This window comes from Pleurodeles waltl, chromosome 2_1 (genome assembly GCF_031143425.1).
Source record: "Pleurodeles waltl isolate 20211129_DDA chromosome 2_1, aPleWal1.hap1.20221129, whole genome shotgun sequence".
NCBI lineage: Eukaryota > Metazoa > Chordata > Amphibia > Caudata > Salamandridae > Pleurodeles > Pleurodeles waltl.
In genome coordinates, this window is record NC_090438.1 from 65280347 (window position 1) to 65301054 (window position 20708).

General features: G+C 46.8%; 1 protein-coding gene across 1 annotated transcript in view; it reads left to right on the forward strand.

Moving 5' to 3' along the window:
• LOC138261292 (relaxin receptor 1-like) overlaps positions 1-20708 on the forward strand; it is a 682359-nt gene that overhangs the window by 288116 nt on the left and 373535 nt on the right. The window contains exon 3 of the mRNA XM_069210109.1: positions 1240-1326. Coding sequence (XP_069066210.1) covers positions 1240-1326 — 87 coding nt within the window. The remainder of the gene's footprint in view (positions 1-1239; positions 1327-20708) is intronic.

Consider the following 20708-nt stretch of genomic DNA (forward strand, 5'->3'; position numbering starts at 1 on the left):
TATATGGTGTTTGTAAAGAACAAATGTAACCAAAAGACAGCGGATGCTGTTAAAAAATGAGCGTAAAGTCAACGAGTGATAGTTGATACACTGTGATGGAGTGTTCTTTAAAGAGGTCAGTCTTCAGCTCTTTCCTAAACTGGAGCAGGGTTAGGCAGTCCTGATGGATACAGGGATGTTATTCCAGATCCTGGGTGCACAGATGGAAAAGGCCTGCTGCCTTGTTGCCTTCTTAGTCTGCAGTCTGATGGTGTTCTGCTGAAGGTGTGCTGAGAGCCACCAGAGTTCAGAGCTTCTCTTCGAGATAAGCGGTGCCAGTGTGGAGTATTCTGAGCCCTCAGTAGCCTAATCACAAATCCGTGCAAACTGTGCCCTTGTAAGAGTAAACTTCACTACTAGTTGGGTATGATGTGCAATCTTGTATTACTGTACGTTAAATGTACGTCATATAAGTGTATTTTTGTCTGTTTTCATACATATTCAAGATGTAAAGATTTTTATCTAACTCTTTCAGAGTGCAATGTACATTTTGCTTAGAATAGGCAAAATTGTGTATTTCAATTTTTTTTGCAGCACTGTCTTTTCTTTGGACCAAACATTTTTCCTTTAATGGCACCTATCACGTCAGACTTCCTGACATTTTAGGACTTCACTGGCACACTGTCCCACATCTGGCACTGCTTATTCTAGTAGAATTTGAGTGTAAGTGAGGTGCTCGGATAAGGTTAAGAAGTGCATGCGTAGATGTGTAAGCACTTACAAATGTAACACTTTGACCCGAGCAATCATCAATCTGACTTCCGAAAATTAAGTGTGGATGGCATGAATTATTGCCAGCCACTGGGAATTAATCAGAACTCACTCCATGTTATGTGTTTAGTTCATTTGATCCATTACAGACAGAGACCAACTGAATGGAAATCAGTCTTTGCATCACCTCAAAAGGGACATCTCTACCTGAACTGCTAGATCAGGTTTGAAGGAACAAGAACACAAAAAATCAAGATGGGTTTCAACTTTATTGGGCTTCATCAGTGGGGGGCATCTCAAGTCGCATGATGGAGCAAGCTCAGGGCCTACATCTAAAGCATATAGTTTTCATCAGTCTAGTATAAAAAAAGAGTGAATCAGGAACCAAGCCCTGGAATGCCCTGTATTCTTAGAAGAATGGGATAGTTCTTGAAATAAAACCTGCCTGTTTCCTGCATTAAACCATTCATTCTTGTTTTCTCTTTGCAGTGGATGACTCTGGGTGGCCCCAGCTCTTTGATAACATTCAAAGAAACCGAGTGAGCAAAGGACAGCGAGAAGAGACATACGACTGTAGTAAGTGTGCTTTGGTTGTGAATGACTTTACCACTTCCTTGCCATGGTGTTGATGCATTCCAAAGCATTTCATGATGTAAATAAACATGAAGTACACACTGCAGATGGTACTCCCTCTCTCCAGTGCTGAAAGAAACTTCCAGAGGGTGAGAGAGAAGCACATGGGAGAGAAAGCAATATGGGGGAAGAACACATGGGAGAGTGCAACTTGGAGGCAGGAAGAAGCACGTGGGCGACAGAGAGTAAGGGGAAAGAAGCACACGAGGGAGACAGCTGGAAAGCACATGCACTTCCATGGAGTACTTAACCCAAAAGAAAAAAATGTAGTGATTAAAAAGCAAGCAGTAGAGCCATAGAATCCAATCAAATTAGATGGTAAAGAACTATGGGCCAGATTTACAAGGCCCTTGCGCCCCTTAGAGCCACATTTGCGGCAAGGTTTTCGCAGCAAATGTGATGCTAACGGGCCACTACTATAGCGCCAGATTTACAAGGTGGCGCAAACTAGGTTTGCGCCACTTTGTAAACCCTTTGCGCCACATCATGCATAATATGTGCATGATGTATGCAAAGGGGGCGTACCGTAGTTAGAGGGTCGCTTCAAATGGTGCAATGGAATCTATATGATTCCATTGCGCCATTTCTAGCGTCATTTTTAACGCCTGCTTGAAGCAGGTGTTAAAAGGAGGCTCCCATTGATTTCAATGGGCCTCTTAACACTATACTGCATTAATGTCATTTTTTTACACTAATCCAGTATAGCGTTACAATAGCGTCAAAAAGCTGACGCTATTGCCCATAACATGCCCCATGTTGGTATAAGGGGACGCAAGGGGGCTGCAAGAAAAGTGGCACATCACTAGTGATGCGCCACTGCGCCACTTTCTTGTAAATATGGCCATATCTTTCATGGGAGGGACAAACATATGATTGACAAGTTGTGAAACACAGGCAAATGAGAATGACAGGAAAGTCAACTAATGGTAAGAAATGGGTGGGCTCGAAGCCCCTGTATGTTTGGGTAAGCACACTAAGCACACAATATGTCTCTTGCAACAAGGCGGCACAGCTGTCTAGTAGGGCTCAACGTAAAAAGCAAGGATGAAAAATAACCTGCAAGAGGCAAGATAGAGACAGGAAGTGTATAGTGTGCAGGAACAAAGTATGAGGTGGAATTAAGACAAGGCAGCCTCAGTATTCATCAGCCCCAATGCTCGGCAGCACTGGTGGTGGTTTTCTACAATAAACTCTTCCCCCGTGCACTTAATTTTGTAAACAAAATAACTTAGGCATTGGCTATTGGCACTTATATAGGACTCAGCTGTCACTCATGCAGCCTTGCAGCATTTGTGGGCTACCTGAGTGTGTGTTACAGCACTTGTTATGGTCTTTATAGGGTGTGTGCAACTGTCTGTAAATATATATTTTCACAGGGCTTGGAAAAACTGGATTTGCAGCTAAAAGAAGCTAACATAGTTTGTTTGCAATTACATTTGTGAATGTGCATGGCATGCCGAAACTGGTGTCACTTGTCACAGTCTGCATGTCTCTTACCGTTGTAGGCTGCAGTAGTTGGAAGGATGCCTGGTTTCTTACTGGTTCTGGACTGGCCAAGATAAGGGCGACCCCTTCTAGTAGCCACGGTGCTGCTGACTAGAAAAACGCCAAGGCAGACCGTACCCTCCAGAAGGAGTCCCAGAGGAAAAACCCAAGTAATGGGAAAAAAACTCCATCACAGGAACTCCTAAAAAAAGAGGAAAAATCAATGAAAAAGGCAAAAATAGAAGTCAATTCCGCAGGGAAAAATAAGCAGGCACGAGTAAAAAACTGGAAACAGGAGCGAGGATCACCACCAAGACAGAAGTGTTTGCAACGCAAGGAAGGAGGGAACTGCAGTGCTTATTTACCATGAAACAGGAAGTGACAAAACAGGAAGAACGTACAGCACCATCTTGGATTGGGAAAAGCCACATAGAAATGAATGAGGATAAAAACCAATTAGAAAAGGAAAAGGAACAAGGCATGCTGGGAAGACAACCACCACAGAAGAAGACAATGTGGACAACCAAGAAGAAAGAAGATATGAAGAAAGAAGAAAAAGAAGAAAAAAGAAGAAAAGAAATAGGACCCAATAAAGGTAAGTGGTAAGGGAAAGTCAGGGAGGCTGCCAAGGGCCGCGGTGCGAGCTGGAGCACAAAATGTGCCTCCAGGGCCGCACCGCGGCACAAAACACCAAACAAATGCAAAAAAATGGTCAGTGGCGGTTCCGGCGTCCCAAAACGCGGACTGCCGGCCTGACTGCGGCCCGAAAAACGGACGCCGCGGCAGTCCGCGGCGTCACAGTAGGCCACCTCCCCGAGGCCCCAGGCTTGTCTGGAAAAAGAGAGAAAAAACTGTGAATCAGACGGGGTGCATGAACTGAAGAAGCATCTTCCCATGAACAGTCACTGAGTGGATAACCTTTCCAGTGAATCATGAATTGTAGCTTGTTCCGAAAGATGCAGGAATCACAGATCTTCTGTACCTCATATTCAGTATGGCCATCCACAGAGAGAGGAGGAGGGCATTGAAAAGACTTATGATAAGGATCAGGAACAAAAGGCTTGAGTTGCGAGACATGAAAAACTGGATGAACCTTCCAAGTCTGAGGTAAACGTAGTCGAACAGCAACTGGATTCAATAATTGGAGTATTCGAAAAGGACCATAAAAGCAGGGTTTGAATTTGTTTTGAGAAAAACAAAGAAGGCAGAAATTTGGAAGAAAGACATACTTTGTCTCCAGGTTGGTAAGATGGTGCAGCCCGACGTCGGCCGTCGGAACTTCTTTTCATAGTTTGTTTAGAAGCCAAAAGAGTGGTACGAATCAGGCCCTGAATATGGCAAGTCACCGAGCAAATGAGGTGACCACAGGAACTGGAGGTAGCGCATGAGGTACTGTTAGGAAGGTCTTGGGATGGAAGTCGTAGGTGCAAAAAAAAGGTGTTGATCCTGTTGCACTATGCACCATGTTATTATAGGAAAACTCAGCTAAAGAATGGAAGGCGGGCCAGTTGTTTTGTGTGGCATTACAGAAACAACGTAAATACTGTTGAAGTTCCTGATTCAAGCGTTTAGTTTGATTGTTAGTCTGTGGATGAAATCCCGATGAAAGGGAGACATCTCTGTGTAATGAGGTAAAAAAAAGCCTTCCACAAATGTGACACATATTGGGTTCCCCGATCTCAAATGATTACTTGTGGAAGACCATGTAGAAGAAAGATATCTTGCATGAAAATCTGGCTTATTTCCTTGGCAGTAGGCAATTTCTTTAAAGATGTGAAATGCGCCATCTTGGTAAATGAATCAACGGTTACCATAATGACATGATTCCCTGAAGAAGACGGTAAAGAACATAAAAAATCTGTAGACAGGGTGTGCCATGGCGCAGAGGGAACAGGCAAAGGCATCAATAAGCCTGCTGCTTAGTCTGAGGTGTCTTGGTTTGAGCACATGTAGGGCATGATGTTACGTAGGATTCGGCATCGGTTTTAAGTGTAGGCCACCAAAAAGAAGGTAAAAAAAAGTAGGAGCAACTCATGCGTCTTCTTGATTCCGTGATGTACAGCCACAGGGGTAATCATGACACATCTGTAAAGCCCCGGTCTGTACTTTCTTGGTCGGCAGAAATAAAGAGTTTTGATGATAGAAGTATTCCTGATTCTTTTGTAATTGAGGCCTCAAGGTATTACATTCTTCAAGTGGAAGATATTGGTATTCTGTCTTAACACGATCAAGAAAGGACTGGGCAACTCTGATGATTCGACTGGGTTCTATTATCTTTGGAGAGGACGTGTTAGTGCTTTCTGGATAGCGACGAGATAAGGCATCAGCCACTAGGTTCTGAGATCCAGGAATATAGGTCACTACAAAGTCATATTGGCTGAAAAAGAAAGGCCATCTTGCCTGCCGGCTATTTCGACACTGGAAATTGCAGAGACATTGTAAATTTCGGTGATCAGTTCTTGCTTCGAATGGTTCCTTAGTACCCATTAGGAAATGTCTCCATTCTTTACAGGTAGCCTTGAGAGCAAGTAATTTCCATTCCAATACAGAATAATTGCGTTCGGCTTCTGTCAGTATGTGGGATAAGTAAAAGACAGGATGCTCCAGGCCATCGTCTTCTTGTTTCTGAAGTAAGACCACACCAGTAGCTCTCTCGGAGGCGTCAGTGACCACTATAAACTTCTTGGTTGTACCTGAGTGCTGTAAGATAGGAGCTTGGGTAAAGGCCCGTTTCAGATTTTGAAAGGCTATCTCTGCACTTTCAGTCCAAACAAATCCCTTCTTCAGATTTTCTCCTTTGATGGTCCGGGTGATAAAACTTTGTTGATGGGCAAAGTCTTGTATGAATTGCCGATAGAAGTTGGAGAGACCTGGGAAGCAGTGGGTTTCCTTAATAGAAGAGAGAGAGGTATTCTCTTTGGAGGAACATATCAAAGGTAAGTCTACCCCTTCCGTCCCCTTCCTCCTAACAGGGGGCGGAAGCTGACGTTTCCCCTAGGTCTGGAAGGATGGAAAGGACTCATCCGGATCAAGTGCCTTGCCTTGCCACAATAAAGGTCAAATGGCCTTTCATCGCCTGTCTTCTCTTTCTGATTCAGATAAAGGACCACTGACTAGGTCTATCTGCATGGGTTCTTCTTCTGTAGACTTATTCGCCTCAGGATGGACTTCGTCAGAACGACGGGCTGTGGAACGGGGTATTCCGGACTGATACTGCAATCGAGTCTTTCTCCTTTCCATCTTACGTTCCTGCAACCAATACTCTATGTTCAATGCTTGACCCATCAGTTCTTTCAAGGATTCTAGCTGAGTAGAATGCACCAATTCATCCTTTATTTCTTCTTGCAGTCCTCGACGAAACAGGGTTACAAAAGTGCGTTCCACCCAAGTATCTCAGCTGCTAACTGTTTAAATCGGTTATCTATTGCAATACATCCTGATTGCCTTGCTGTAGATCACATAATGCTTCTTCAGCAGCAGCCTCCAGCCCGCATCATTCAAACATCTGTTTAAAGAGCTTAATAAAGGCAGGATAATTGAATAATACAGGATCCTTAGTAGATACCAAGGGGGTCGCCCAAGCTAGAGGGGGCCAGACAAGGCACTGATCAAATAACCCACCTTGGTTTTGTCAGATGAAAATTGGAAGGGGCAAAAGGCAATATCTCTGGAATATCGTGGTGTTGAGGTAGGCACAGGAGGTAATCTATGGGTCGAGAAGTCAAGGCTTGCCGTAGTGCGGTATTCTCAGTGCGAGGCTGTTGTAATTGTTGAGCTTGTTGTTGCATAGTATGAAGCATGGATTGTGCATTCTCTACAAAATCTTCATGTGGTCCCTCCAAGGTTCTGACACAACGTTGGTTCTTTTGGCATTATAATCTGTCAAGGTCTGCACGTCTTTTACGACTGTAGGCTGCAGTACTTGGAAGGATGTCTGGTTTCTTACTGGTTCTGGACTGGCCAAGATAAGGGCAACCCCTTCTAGTAGCCCCGGTGCTGCTGACTAGAAAAATGCCAAGGCAGACCGTACCCTCCAGAAGGAGTCCCAGAGGAAAAACCCAAGTAATGGGAAAAAACCTCTATCACAGGAACTCCTGAAAAAGAGGAAAACAACTATGAAAAAGGCAAAAATAGAAGTCAAACCTGCAGGGAAAAATAAGCAGGAGCGAGTAGAAAACTGGAAACAGGAGAGAGGATCACCACCAAGACGGAAGTGTTTGCAACGCAAGGAAGGAGGGAACTGTAGTGCTTATATACCATGAAACAGGAAGTGACAAAACAGGAAGAACCTACGACACCATCTTGGATTGGGAAAAGCCACACAGAAATGAATATGAAAAAAAACAAGTAGAAAAGGAAAAGGAACAAGGCATGCTGGGAAGACAACCATCACAGAAGAAGACAATATGGACAACCAAGAAAAAAGAAGATATGAAGAAAAAGAAGAAAAAAGAAGAAAAGAAAAAGGACCCAATAAAGGTAAGTGGGAAGGGAAAGTCAGGGAGGCTGCCAGGGGCCGCGGTGCGACCCGGGGCACGACATATGCCTCCTGGGCTGCACCGCGGCACAAAACGCCAAACAAATGGCAAAAACCGTGCCACGGCGGTTCCGGTGTCCCGAAACACGGACTGCCGGCCTGACGCGGCCCAAAAAAGGGATGCCATGGTAGTCCGCAGAGTCACATACTTGGGCTTTGTGAAAGAGCAGAACTTGCAGAATGTACTGTTGTAGTGAGATAGAGTTGTGGCAGAGGAGTACACTGGTGGTGGATGTGTATAGATGTGGTGTTGAAAGTGTCTTACCATTCCAAATGAATAGTTGTTGGGGTGTGCAAGAGGGTTAGGGAACGTAAGGTCAGCAGGTGCCATATATGGTATAGAAAGGGTGTAGCATGAGAGCACTCTGGAGAACACACTAATTGTCAATTAGCCTTTGACTGTGGGGTAAGTGTGAACAACAAATAGACCATGCGAGAGATGTGTGGATATGATGCATGTGGCGAGTATGTTACTATATTAAATGGCCATCTAATGCAGGGAGAGGGCACCCACACCAAAGTGGGCACCTGACCTGAAACTTGTACAGGAATGAAATGTTTATTTGGGGAAAAGGCTCAAATTGAATCCTATGACTGGGGAAAGGTTTGATTGACAGGTAAACAGAGAGAGAAGGTTTAAACCGAGGCCTCAGAGGGAATGGCCTGTATAGGAAATGATGAGGATGAGAAGGCCTGACATGGATTCATCTGAAAATAATGGTCTATCGTAAAAGGTCTAGATAGAAATGGTCTTGATGGGAATGGTCTGGAAGGAATGGTGCACAGGGAAATGGTCTGGATGAGAGTGGTACGGAAGAGGACAGTGTAGAAGGGTACACGTCTTGGTGAGCTGGTTAAAGAAAAGGTCTGCATAGTAATGTCCTGGATTGAAATGGTCTGACTAGGAATTGCTGGAATGGGAATGATCTGGAAGGAATGCACTGCGTGAAAATGGTCTAGATGAGAGTGGTATCGAAAAGGATGGACTGGAAGAAGACTGATCTGAGTGAGCTGAGAGTGGAAATGTCCAGATATTTTGTCTGGATAGGAATAGCTTGAATGTGAATTGTCTGAAAGAAATGAATGCCAGTGATGGGCATTGTCTGGAAGAGAGTTTTATGGAAGAGGATGGTTTGGAATGGGACTTGTTTGAGGGAGCTGGATGTGGAAAAGGTCTGGAAAATATTGTTCTGGAAAGAAATGGTCTGGAAGAGGGTTTCTGAATGGGAAAGGAGACGGATCTTAGTGGGCTTGGGTGAAGGAAAGGTCTGGATAATAATGGCCAGAATGGGAGTTGTGTTGAAGGAATACTCTACCTGGAAATGGTCTTGATGAGAGTGGTATGGAAAAGGATGAACTCAAGGGACAAATCTGAGTGAGCTGGGTGTGGGACCATCTGGATATTAGGGTCTGTATTTCAATGATCAAGATAGGAATGCTGTGTAGGGGAATAGTCTTCAAGGACATGGGAATGGTTTTGATGAGTGTGGCCTGGAAGAGGATAGTCTGAAAGGGGAGAGGTCTGAGTGAGCTGGGTATGGGAACGTCTGGACAGTACAGTCTGGACTGCAATTGTCTAGATACGAATGGTCTGAATGGGGATAGTCTGGAAGGAATGCTCTACCTGGGAATGGTCTGGATGGGGATAGCCTGGAAGGAATGCTCTACCTGGGAATGGTCTGGATGAGAGTGGTGTAAAAGAGGATGGTCTGGAAGGGGCCTGTACATGAATGATCTGTGTGGGAAGGTCCAGGTGGTGCATAACACCAGAGCAGCTGCATGACTGGTGAGGGCTTTTTTTGGAAGAGAATCAGTGCTTAATTGAGCCAGTGGTTTCTGTTGATCAGTACTGGTACTTAATTGTCAACCACAGCACTTATGACAGTCTGCCACATGGTGGCTGTTAGATCTGGCATCCTTGGTGTGGTTCTTCCCTAACTTTTTGCCTTCTACCCTCCTGTTTTTGCTGACTTCGTTTCTGCTGACTTTAGGACCAGTTAACCAGTGCTAAAGTGCTTGTGCTCTATTAAAACATGGTGAAATTGGCTTATACCCAATTGGCACATTTAATTTACTTGTAAGCCCCTAGTAAAGTGGTTTTACCTTTACCCAGGGCCTGCAATTTAAATGCTACTAGTAGCTTCTAGTACGCCTGCGGCACTCATGCCACCCACTTAAGTAGAGTTTTAAAACTGTCTCAGGCCTGCCATTGCAGCCTGTGTGTGCAGGTTCAAACTGCATTTTGACCTCTCAAAATAAACCTTTTGCCAGGCTCAGACCTCCCTTTTTAATACATATACATTACCCTAGGGTAGGCCCTACACAGCACAGAGGGCACAGTGCGGTGTATTTAAAGAGTTGGGCATGTACATTTAAATCTTACCTGTTCTTGTAATGAAAACACTTACATCCATTTTTCACTACTCCCATAGGATAACATTGGGTTATAGTATTACATTTAATAAGCAATAACTTTCAAGTGGGAGGTATTGGGAGAGAGCCAGGTCAATTTGGTGTCTAAAGAATTCTAATTAAAAGCCCTCTTTAATGGTAAAGGTGGAATTTTGTCACAGTTTTGAAAATGCACTTTGAGAAACTTTTCATTTTCTTGTCCTAACCATTTGTGCCTGCAGCCTGATCTAGGTCAAATGACTATGTGTAGCTGGCAGTTGGTCTTTGTGTGTTGCTCCCAAACAGTGAGGCAAACAGCAGAATGCAGGCCTTAAAAAACAAACACTTGTGTACTTCTTCACAGAGGTCTTTTTGTTTCACAATTCTTTATTGATGAACTGAAGCAGCATAATACAAAAACAGTGAGGAGAGCTCACCCCTTTATGGCACCTACATCAATAAACATCAGTGGATAAATACATTGTCATAAGCTACAACGGCAGGATCCGGGGTCCTGAGCAAATGACAGCCGGGGAAGTTCAAATCCCAGTACAGCACTGAATTCGGACTCAAAGGGGGGGGGGAGGGGGGTTTGCAAAGTTCGTACCTTGGAAAATACAAAGACCCCTAGTTTGCCGGCCCGGTGGTAGACCTTTGTGTATCTCAGGTCAATGGGGGTAAGGCAGGGAAGAGGCAGTGGTGATGCTGAGGGGATCTACGGCATGGTCAATCACAAGGAGCTCAGTTCCTATGTCAGAAAGAGGAGAAAAGTGAGTAATGTGGACAAAGAGAGAAAAGGACAAAGGAAGTAGCAGGAAAGGAGGGAAAGAGAAAGGAAGGTAAGAGGAGAAGAAGAGCGACCGGAGGGGGAGGAATGTCGGTGGAGGGGATGAAGGGGGGAAGGACGGAGTGGGATAACATGTGAGTGCCAAGGTAGACACAAGTATAACTTTGTTGTCGAAGGAGGTGGGGGGGCCGCGTGGGCTGGGGTTGGCATGCTGATAGTAAGGGAGGTGCAGAGGGGGCCGAGGGGAATTGCAGTCAGCAAGCAGTGTTATAGGAAAAAGGAGCTCAGGTTTGAAGGAAGACCTCTGTCCTGTCCTGTAGGCTATATATAACTTGTTTGTGGGAGGCTGCCTGGTACATTGCCGAGAGCTATTCATCATGGGAGGGGGGCGTAGTCGCGCGCCAGTATCGGAGGATGCGTAACTTAGCAGTGGCCAGTGCTGTGTGCAATACGCGGAGTTGCAGGCGAGAGAGGCCTCGGACCTTGCCTGTGTCATGCAGGATGAGCAAGGGTCACGGGAGAGAGGGTGGAAGTTGTATGACCTCCCACATCGTATTCCCCACCGCTTCCCAGTAGGGTTGAATGTTTGGACAGTCGCATAGTATGTGGAGTAGATCACAATGTGGGTGGGGACAGTTGATATGGGCCAGGAGTCCTGCAGCTCTAAGTTTCTGGGGCGTCCAGTACCAGTCATGCAGGGTCTTAAAAAGGCATAATTTTATACTTACCTCCTGTGCGCCCCATTCTCTCGCTTCTAATAGTTCAGTCCAGTCTTCCATCTCATATTCCACCTTTAGTTTTGCTTGCCATTTAGATCTGAGAGTGGTTAAGAGGGGTAGGGAGAATAAATGTCGGTTCAGCAGGTTAGGTATGCCTGACATTACTCTCCCGAAAGTGCCCCAGAACTCGTGGTAGGAAAGCAGAGGGTAGTGCTGGAGCATCCACGGGTGGGTCCCCATGCAGCAATGAAGGCAGTGTTGGAGCTGCAGGTAGCTCCACGATTAGTGTCCTGAGTGGCCAAATTCATCCTGTAGGACCGTAAATGGTTTAAGGCTCCCATTAGCCAAGAGCTGGTCAATATGTAAAATGCCATTCGATCGCCCTCCCTCCCAGTCAGCCATCTCCCCACCAAATAGCAAACCGGCATTACCCCAAAGTGGCGCATGATTGTGAATCTGGGGATCTAATCCTAACAAGCGATGAGCCCGGCACCAGGAATTCAACGTAGCTTGTATCATTGGGTTGGCAGGTCGGAGCAAGGTATCCCCGGTGCAGTAAAGCCAACTGCGTCCATGTGAGCTTTTTAACAGCGTCCTTTCAGTCTCCACCCATATTGGTGGATCTGGTGCTCCAGGGAGCAGATAGGCAGTTTGGGAAAGGTGTAGAGCCAATACATAGTGCTCCACAGAGGGTAATCCCAGTCCGTCGAACTCCCAACAAGCTATGAGTTTAGCTCTAGATAACCGTGGTCTCATTGATCCCCATACGAAGGTGCGTATGCATTCGTCTACCGCTCGTAGCATAGGGAGAGGGACCTGGAGTGGTAACATTCCAAGGACATAGGTATATCGTGGCAAGGTCACCATACAGACCCCCCCGGGAGAGACCCAGGTGAGACCCGTTTTCAAAATCCCACTTGGTGCGGGCAAGCAATAGTTCCAGGTTGCCTGTCAACATATGTTCCAGGCCTCTGTTAATGGAGAGTCCCAGATACTTAAGGCGTGACTGTTTCCAGTGAATCGAAAAAATCCGTTAATACAGTACACGTGTGATCACTGGGGGCAAAGGCAGTGCTTCGCTTTTATTCCAGTTTATTTTCTATCCCTACAGTGCCTCAAATTCGGCTAAGATAGATCTCAATGCAGGAAGTGAGTGGGTGAGGTCTGTGAGTGTGAGCAATATATCATCGGCATAGAGGTAGATTGTGGAGCGGCTGCCCGGGACGGGTATTCCGGCAATGAGGGGCAACTGTCGAACAGATGCTGCCAGGTGTTCAACAGCCAGGAGGCAGACAGTGGGCAGCCATGGAGCCATGGTTTGCTCCCCAGGTGACACGGCCCAAGTCAGTGTGAGTAGAACAGGGGAGTGGTCCAACAAAGCGACCTCTAGAATCTGGGACTCCCTGACCAGGGTAACCATTCTGTGGGTGGTGAGAACGTAGTCCAACGTAGATTGTATCCCGTGGACCAGCGATACAAAGGTGTACTCTCGGTCAGTCGGCTGTGCAAGGTGCCAGTGGTCTACCAGGCCATGGTCCGATAGTATGTTCCCCAACAACGCTCTGTCCGCATTGTTGCCTATGTCTAGCCTGCCTGTGCGATCAAGAACAGCATAACAGGCCAAATTCCAGTCCCCACCTAGTAGATATTGACTCCAATCTCTGTCAGGAGACGATTGAGAAGGAGAAAGAAGAAGCGTTTGGAGCCTGTGGGGGCATAGACAGAGTCAACGCATATTGCGCGATCCCCGGGTCTGAGTTTGGTGAGTACATAATTACCTTCCGGATCGGACCATGTCTTAAGGACTTTGAATTGTAAGGATCTGCGGAGGAGAATGGCAACCCCGCATTTTCATGCTGAACTAGGACGGTGTCGGTGGACTACCGCTATGAAACACCCGACCTACCCAGTCACTGCACAGTTTCTCCGATTCCAGAGGGGAAAGGTGTGTTTCCTGTAGTAGGGCAATGTCTACTCTTTTGGATTGCAAATAAGACAAGACCTTCTTTCTTTTGATATAGTGCGTGAGGCCATTAACGTCCCATGATATGGTCTTCAACGGGAGTGTAGTCCCCATTCCTGTAGTGGGCATGCAAGCAATTGGAGGCGGAGTAGCCACTATAGGTAGAGGCAACCAAGATCAGTATAAGGAGGGGGAGGATGGGAGGGGATGGAAATCCCACGGTCGTGCAAGGAAAGAGTCAGACCAGCAAGAGAGAGGGAAGGAGAGATAGAAGGAGGGAAAAAAAAGGAAGCAAAAAAAGAGAGAGAGGAAAGGAGGGGAAAAAGAGGGGGAATGGGCAAGAAAGAAAAGTTGTTCTGAAGCCGGCTCGAAACTGAGGGGGAACCTCGTGTGGGCTAGAGACTGTTGATCCGTGGGTCTAAACCTGCGCAGCCTGTGAGCCGGGTGTGCCCTGGGGGGGAGGAGGGAGCAAGGGGGGGAGCTAACGAAAAGAGCAGATGGGATGAATCAGGACCAATATTGAGAGGAGGCCGGAGAGAGGCATAGGATGGGGTAAGGATAGTGGGAAGGGAGGAGCAGTTATCCACATCCAGCAGGTGGAGGGAGAGGGAGTGCCCTAGGGGAGTTTAGAGTATCCGAGCCCGCATTAGGACCTTAGGGTCACTTAAAGGAGAGGTGACATGGGCAAGCGGTATGTATGTGGTGGCCAAGTATGCCAAGTATCTATACAGGGTACAAAGGCACCGTGGGGGAACTCCAGGTGCACCCAGCAGTGGCATGGTAGGGGCTAAACAGGACATTGATGTGGGTCACATGGGTAGTCCCTCCTTTCCCCTCGAACTCTCGCCAGGGCCCGAGAAGGAGGGGGTACGTAATGTTATCACCAGAAGAGGATAGAGAGGCTAGGGGGCCCAACTCTACCGGGAAGCCTAGGAGAACAGCCACCATTGGAGTCGGTCAGGTGTCCCCGAATGGCCATTAAAGGTATTCATTTACATTTGGGCGTGGGGGTTGAGATGGGCTCAAACCGGAGTGCCAAGCTTGGATCAGGGTCGGAATAGGGGCAGGAGTGAAGGAGATGAGATTGGGAGGTGGCAGTTGTAAAAGGGGAAATGGGTGATGATGGGTGGAAATGGAAAAGGAAGGGGGGAAGTGGGGCGTGCCGCGGCCACCAAGTGAACCACTGTGTCTCAGTGGTAGGGTATTTATGTCAGTCCGAGGAGCAATGTTGAAAGAGGGTCATTTATAGCCCCCATTCAGGCTGGACATAGAAACAGAAAGTCCAGCATCGGACAAGGAACATCCAGCAATACAAGATTACAGAAACATAAACATATGGCACACATAATACATCAGTGCTTAAATATTATTCAGTAAACATTAGTAGGGCAGCCACAAACAGGCCCTAAGTAAAACCAGAAACAAAACAAAAGAGACCATGCAATAGGGCAATTGCAGCAACTGCGGAAAGGTACAGGCGGGACACTTAGCCGTCCGTTGTGTGAGCGTCCTGAGGGTTCTCGAGCAGTTCTGCGCTGGCCCCCATTATTCCGTGCGGTTCAGTCAACAGGGGGCGGTGGCTTCAAAGGAGATTTCGATTTGTCCCTGCACCTGTCTTGAGTAAGGGCCACCACAGCTTGGAGGGCGTTGTCTCTACCATCTTGAGAGTTTGGTATGCGTTCAAAAGTCCTGCCCCTTTTTTGTGGCATTGGATTGGTTTGATGGTTGCTGAGGGAGGTTTGTGAGTGAGAGCCACCCACAGTGGAGTAGTTTACCATCAGTTCCGTGGGTGCATGTTCCATAGGCTGGGTAGTAAGGCCATCCAGATATAAATACAGTTTGGTTGGGTCAAAGAAGTCCCTGGACCTGCCGTTCTTCGTTATCCACATTCGGGCTGGTTCGAAGGGCCCAACTTTACCATCCAAATTTCTCAATTGAGGTCGGAGGGGCAGGAATGCTTTCCATTTCTCATTAGTTTTTTTGTGAAAAATCAACCGCTATGTGAATTTCATGCCCCTTGTAGGTATATGGGCCATAAGCGTGTGCAGTTGTTAGCAATTGGCACACTTGTTCAGGCCTAAGGAAGCATGCTATGATGGGGTGGGATCTGAGGCATCTTTATGGGGGTTTGGGGGAGGGGGGCGATCCTGTGAGCCCGTTGGAATTCCAATGTGGTGGAGATGACAAGGCCTGTGAGTTCAGGGAGAAAGTCCCTGAAGAAAGCTCTGACGTCTGTGCCCTCTATTTGTTCCGGTATTCCAAAAAAAGCAGCCATTATCCCTCTGACTCCTATCTTCTAGGTCTGTGAGCTTGTATCGGAGAAACTGCAGTTCTTGGTCTCTGACTGGCAGGCCATCAAGTCTGCCTTCAACATCAGTGAGACGGTGGTCAAGCTCTGTGACCCTGTCCTGGAAACCGGCTATGTCCGTCTGGATCGATTTGGAGTCTGTGGCCAAGTCTGTGATCTTAGAGTCCATGGCTTCCAGACTGTGGTATGCACTCCATGGCAATGTCCGAGCGATTATCTGCTGAGGCGTCGATGGAGCCTGAACCATTAGGAGCTTGAAAGGAGGCCATGGGTCGTGGTTGCGAAATAGCTTCTGAGAAAAGCAGCTGGCGAGTAGATTTACCTGAATCTTTACCGGCAGACATCGGTATGCAGGAAAAAGGACACTGCTGGTGGCACCAGGGAGGATGTTGAAGTCGGGTGACTAAGTACCAAAAGGCTTCCCTTTTGTGTCAGTACTGTTGCGTCGCTGTAACAAAGTTATTTCACAGGTGGACCCCTGTTGCGATGCAAGGAGGTGAGACGAGGAGACTCAACGCAATGTAGGACCACTAGGTCGTCAGAGGCATTGTGGTGGCAGGGGCAATAGCAGGTCTTGGCCATAAGGCTTGGGAGCTTGTAGCGCCTGGCATGGGGGTGCAAATTACCCATCCATGGAATATAGGTTCTTCCTGGCAAAGAAGGGTGTATTATTGGGTCCAAGCAGGGATCCTCAGCCCCGGCAAAGTCTTATGGGAACCCCAGCAGCTGGAATGGGGTCATGGTCCCCGCCACATCAGGGAGGGCTGGGGAGTAGTGCGCGCCAGATCCAGGCAGAACCAGGGATGTTTTAGCGCCAAGTCAGCTGGCCAGGTGGGAGGTAGTACCCCACTTCATGTTCCATGGCCCCACCATCCAGTGTTGTGCGGGGCTGTGAAGTCACTCCTTCTGGTGGTGTGTCCAGGGCCGAGAAAAGCAAGCCTATTCCGGGCGGACAGACAGTCAAGCCTCCCCAGCTGCTCCACGTTGGCCGCATTTGGCGGAATGCTGAAAAAATTGAGCCCGTGGCTCCACACTTTGCCACAGGCCCGGAGGTCGGCTCCTGGGCCACAGGGTCTGCTCCAGTGATCCTGGAGATTGGGGAGGAAGGAGATGCGCCCCTAGCAACTCGTCGGCTCTGCCGTCGTCCCGAGGCACCCATCAGCGCTCGGAGCCCTTCTATCAGACGTCCATTCTTCCCATGGCCAGACCACACCCCCTTCACAGAGATTAAAAAAAAAGTATTTGTAAAGCCAATTAGTCTTGCTGTTTTAGGTCTGAAGAAAAGAGAGCTTTAGTTGTTCACCAGTCTCATATTTTCATAAAAATTCAAAATAGAAATACATGTGTGTGTATTGTTTCACTGAAAAACAATTGTTAAAGTTATAGGTGTTGGAATGAAATATGAGTTAATGTTAAAAACACCCAAAACGCACTGGTTTAGTTTAGCGAACTAACTATAACTTGTTCTCCCATCACCCCACTGCTTATGACCTCACATATTACATAACTCGTGTTAAATGACAGCATTGACTCATTCACTGATTATATTCAAATAACAACATTGTTGAAATTACTAATGAGATCAAGCAGTGATTTTGACAGTGTGCTATAGGCTTTGTGAACTAGGAGCAATGTAACAACCGTGAATCTACATATCTTTGCTGTGCTGGGCAGAATGATCTACTTTCTTGTGCTGGTTGCCACCTCCATGGCGATGGGAAGCCAGACACCAGTCAGTATATGGAAATGGATTCCAAAGAGGCAGCGGAGGGCTCCTGAGATGTTCAAGCATCAGTGAAGAAAGATTTGCAACACCAAGACAGTTTTGCAAGTGTTCAATCAGATTTATGGTCCTGAAACCTCTTTCACTGTCACTTGAAGTCACAGACAATGTGATTATTTAGTGCCCTCAGCAATGCCTGAAATTCTTTTAGAATCTCATCCACATCATTGTAAATTTAGGGCCAGATGTACCAAAGGATTTTACCCATTCTGTGTCTATGGGAAAAAGCTTTCGTACATATCGTCCAGAATCTCTAAACCCTACTGATGTATGTTTATAATTGAGAGACTCCCCTGGACAGGTTGTGAGGTTACTTGTCACCTTCAAGCCCTGGACACTCAATGTTGTTTGTCCACTTGTGTGGATTGATAACATCTGTCTCTGATGTAAATGTCATCTGTGCGGGTTGACGTGGCAGACCTATTGCTTTATGACTGTGCATACAACTGGGAATGCTAAATTTGTATTAAACTGGGGAAGGTTTACTTTTACCTGGCTATGTGATTCCTCACTGCTGATTGCCACATCTTTAAATGAACCACCTTCAATGGCTTCTTCTGCCTTCTTTGTATGCTTTGCTGGAAACTCTTTACATTTCTCAAATGCCTTCACAGCATGATTGATGACCTGGTAAGCTCATGGCACCATTACATCATCCGTTTGCAGGGCTTCTCAAAGTGTTCCAATTTCGGGAACAGCATCCCCTACACCAGCTACACTAAGCAAAACAATCTGCCCATGTCAGGACTTTATTCAGCCCCCTGAAAGTAGAATGATGTTTGGCATCACAAGAAGTGCTTATGTTTGATTGAAAAAAATGTTTGTGAAGGGCTGGATATGACCTCCACACTCCTTAGGTTGCCCTTTTGCTAGAGGCAATCCACTGAATTGAAAATACTGGAAAAGTTTTTCATATTGAAGTTTCCAACTCTTTCACACGTTTGGAGAGTTCCTGCTGAGTTTTGGGAGACTGGAGGTGCATGACATATAGGGGGTCATTCTGACCCTGGCGGCCGGTGACCGCCAGGGTCACCGACCACGGGAGCACCGCCAACAGGCTGGCGGTGCTCCCGAGGGCATTCTGACCGCGGTGGTTCAGCCGCGGTCAGAAAGGGTAAACCGGCAGTCTCCCGCGGGTTTACCGTTGCCCCAATGAATCCTCCATGGCGGCGGAGCGCGCTCCGCCGCCATGGGGATTCAGACACCCCCTACCGCCATCCTGTTAATGGCGGAAACCCGCCATGAACAGGATGGCGGTAGGGGGTGCCGCGGGGCCCCTGGGGGCCCCTGCAGTGCCCATGCCAATGGCATGGGCACTGCAGGGGCCCCCGTAAGAGGGCCCCGCAAAGTATTTCAGTGTCTGCTTTGCAGACACTGAAATACGCGACGGGTGCAACTGCACCCGTCGCACCCCTGCAACTACGCCGGCTCAATTCTGAGCCGGCGTCCTCGTTGCAGGGGCATTTCTGCTGGGCCGGCGGGTGCTCTTTTGGAGAGCGCCCGCCGGCCCAGCAGAAATGTCTGAATGGCCGCCGCGGTCTTTTGACCGCGGTGCGGTCATTCGGCGGCGGAACCTTGGCGGACGGCCTCCGCCATCCGCCAAGGTCTGAATCAGGCCCATAGTTTTTTCAAAAACGTATATGATATGTTTGAGGCCTAGAACATTATCACCTGTGTCCGGTACACTCAGTTCAATCCATTGGCATAGGCAGTACTATTCTGCAGGGCAGGAGTATTTTGAGCACATTAATTCCAAAACATTAGAATATCTCCCAAGCTTCATAGTGACACCATCACTGCAAACCCTGACACAATGTTCTGCAAGGAAGTTGTTGCGCAATCAAGAGTTCTCAAGACATGGAAAAATTAGGCCTCACTGCGCTCTATTCTCGCGATTCAACTGAACCAATACAAAGAAAAAGCAAATGGGCTCTTTTTGACTGTAGCATGGATAAAAATAATCAAAACAGTAAAATAATTGTTTGTTGACTCATCAATGTAAACTGAGTTTTAGGAGCCTCTTTGAATATACCAATGTAAATCTTCCGCCGTATTTCATTAGTGGTGCAATTTGTTATCTGTGCTACAGTATATTTGCTGTGTAGAATCAAGCACATACCATATCTGCCTTGTTAGCAACCTGCAAGCCTGGTAGCCCTGGGAGATATGAAAATGGATGATTATTTTTGGAACAATATGAAAGAGTTAAAACAAACCTTAGCTGTTGAGACATGGCAGTGCCTCTGCTGCTCTGCCATAGTTGATTGCAGTAGCGCCTTCTTGGAAGCAGCACGCATTTCCCTTGCTTTGGTATGCCCTTCTGAAAGTTTGTGCTTATGTTTTTTTTCTGCACCAAACTAAACTGGCCAGCTTTTGTTGTACCAGATGCAGAAATGCTCCCCGAGATCCATTCCTTATATATAACTACAGCCTGTGATGCCGTCACTTCAAACAGGTTAATTTCACTGCACATTTTGCACCCAAGACAACCATTTTCAGTGCATAGCCACTGACACTTTTCTTTGAGTTGTGGCCATTGATTGAGATTCGAACACTCTTACAGGCTGGCATCTTTTTCAACTGTGACTCTCATCTTGGCCCAAGGCTGTAGGAGCTTCTAGAGTAGAAGGTGGGATACATGCTTTGTTTGACATCACCCCCCCTTAATCGCATGCAGGTACATCTTACAAGAACAAACCAGGTTGTACTAAGCTGCATTATGAATCAAACCTTGAGCTCTTGCAGAAACTTGCAAAGAAAGCCATGATACTTGATTTGTATTTGTATATTTCTGTAGAAATCAGAAACCATGGGGTCAGTCATATGCTGTTGCTATTTTCCCTCCAATATAGACATTTACTGTTGATTAGTGAGCAAGAAACGATTGAACAATTATTTGAGGAACATATTTTTGGCATGAAAGGGCATAGGTGACTGACTGCGTTATATTTGGAACAATGCTTTCAAAGAATTGTCAAGCTATCTACCCACCAAGGCTTGTGGTTGTGCTAAAATTATCCAAACAGAAGTCACAAAAGGGTCTTTAAATACCAAAGTTCCCCAATATAGGCTTGTCATTGCAAAAATCTTCATTATGAATTTGCTCATTTATTCTATTGTATTGAGCGAACATTAAATAAGGAGGATTTTGTTACACATGGATAACAAATGCAGTGGCAGGAAGTACTGGTGCGTTCTACCTCTCTCGGCTACCACTGATGAGGGCTGGGGAGTGGAGGCAACATTTCCTCTCTGGATTATTTAGCTTTCTTATGATTTGCACTGTCTCCTATATGTATATGGGACCTGATGTGGCCCTGCTGTGTTGAAGGATGGACCATGGCAGGTACGG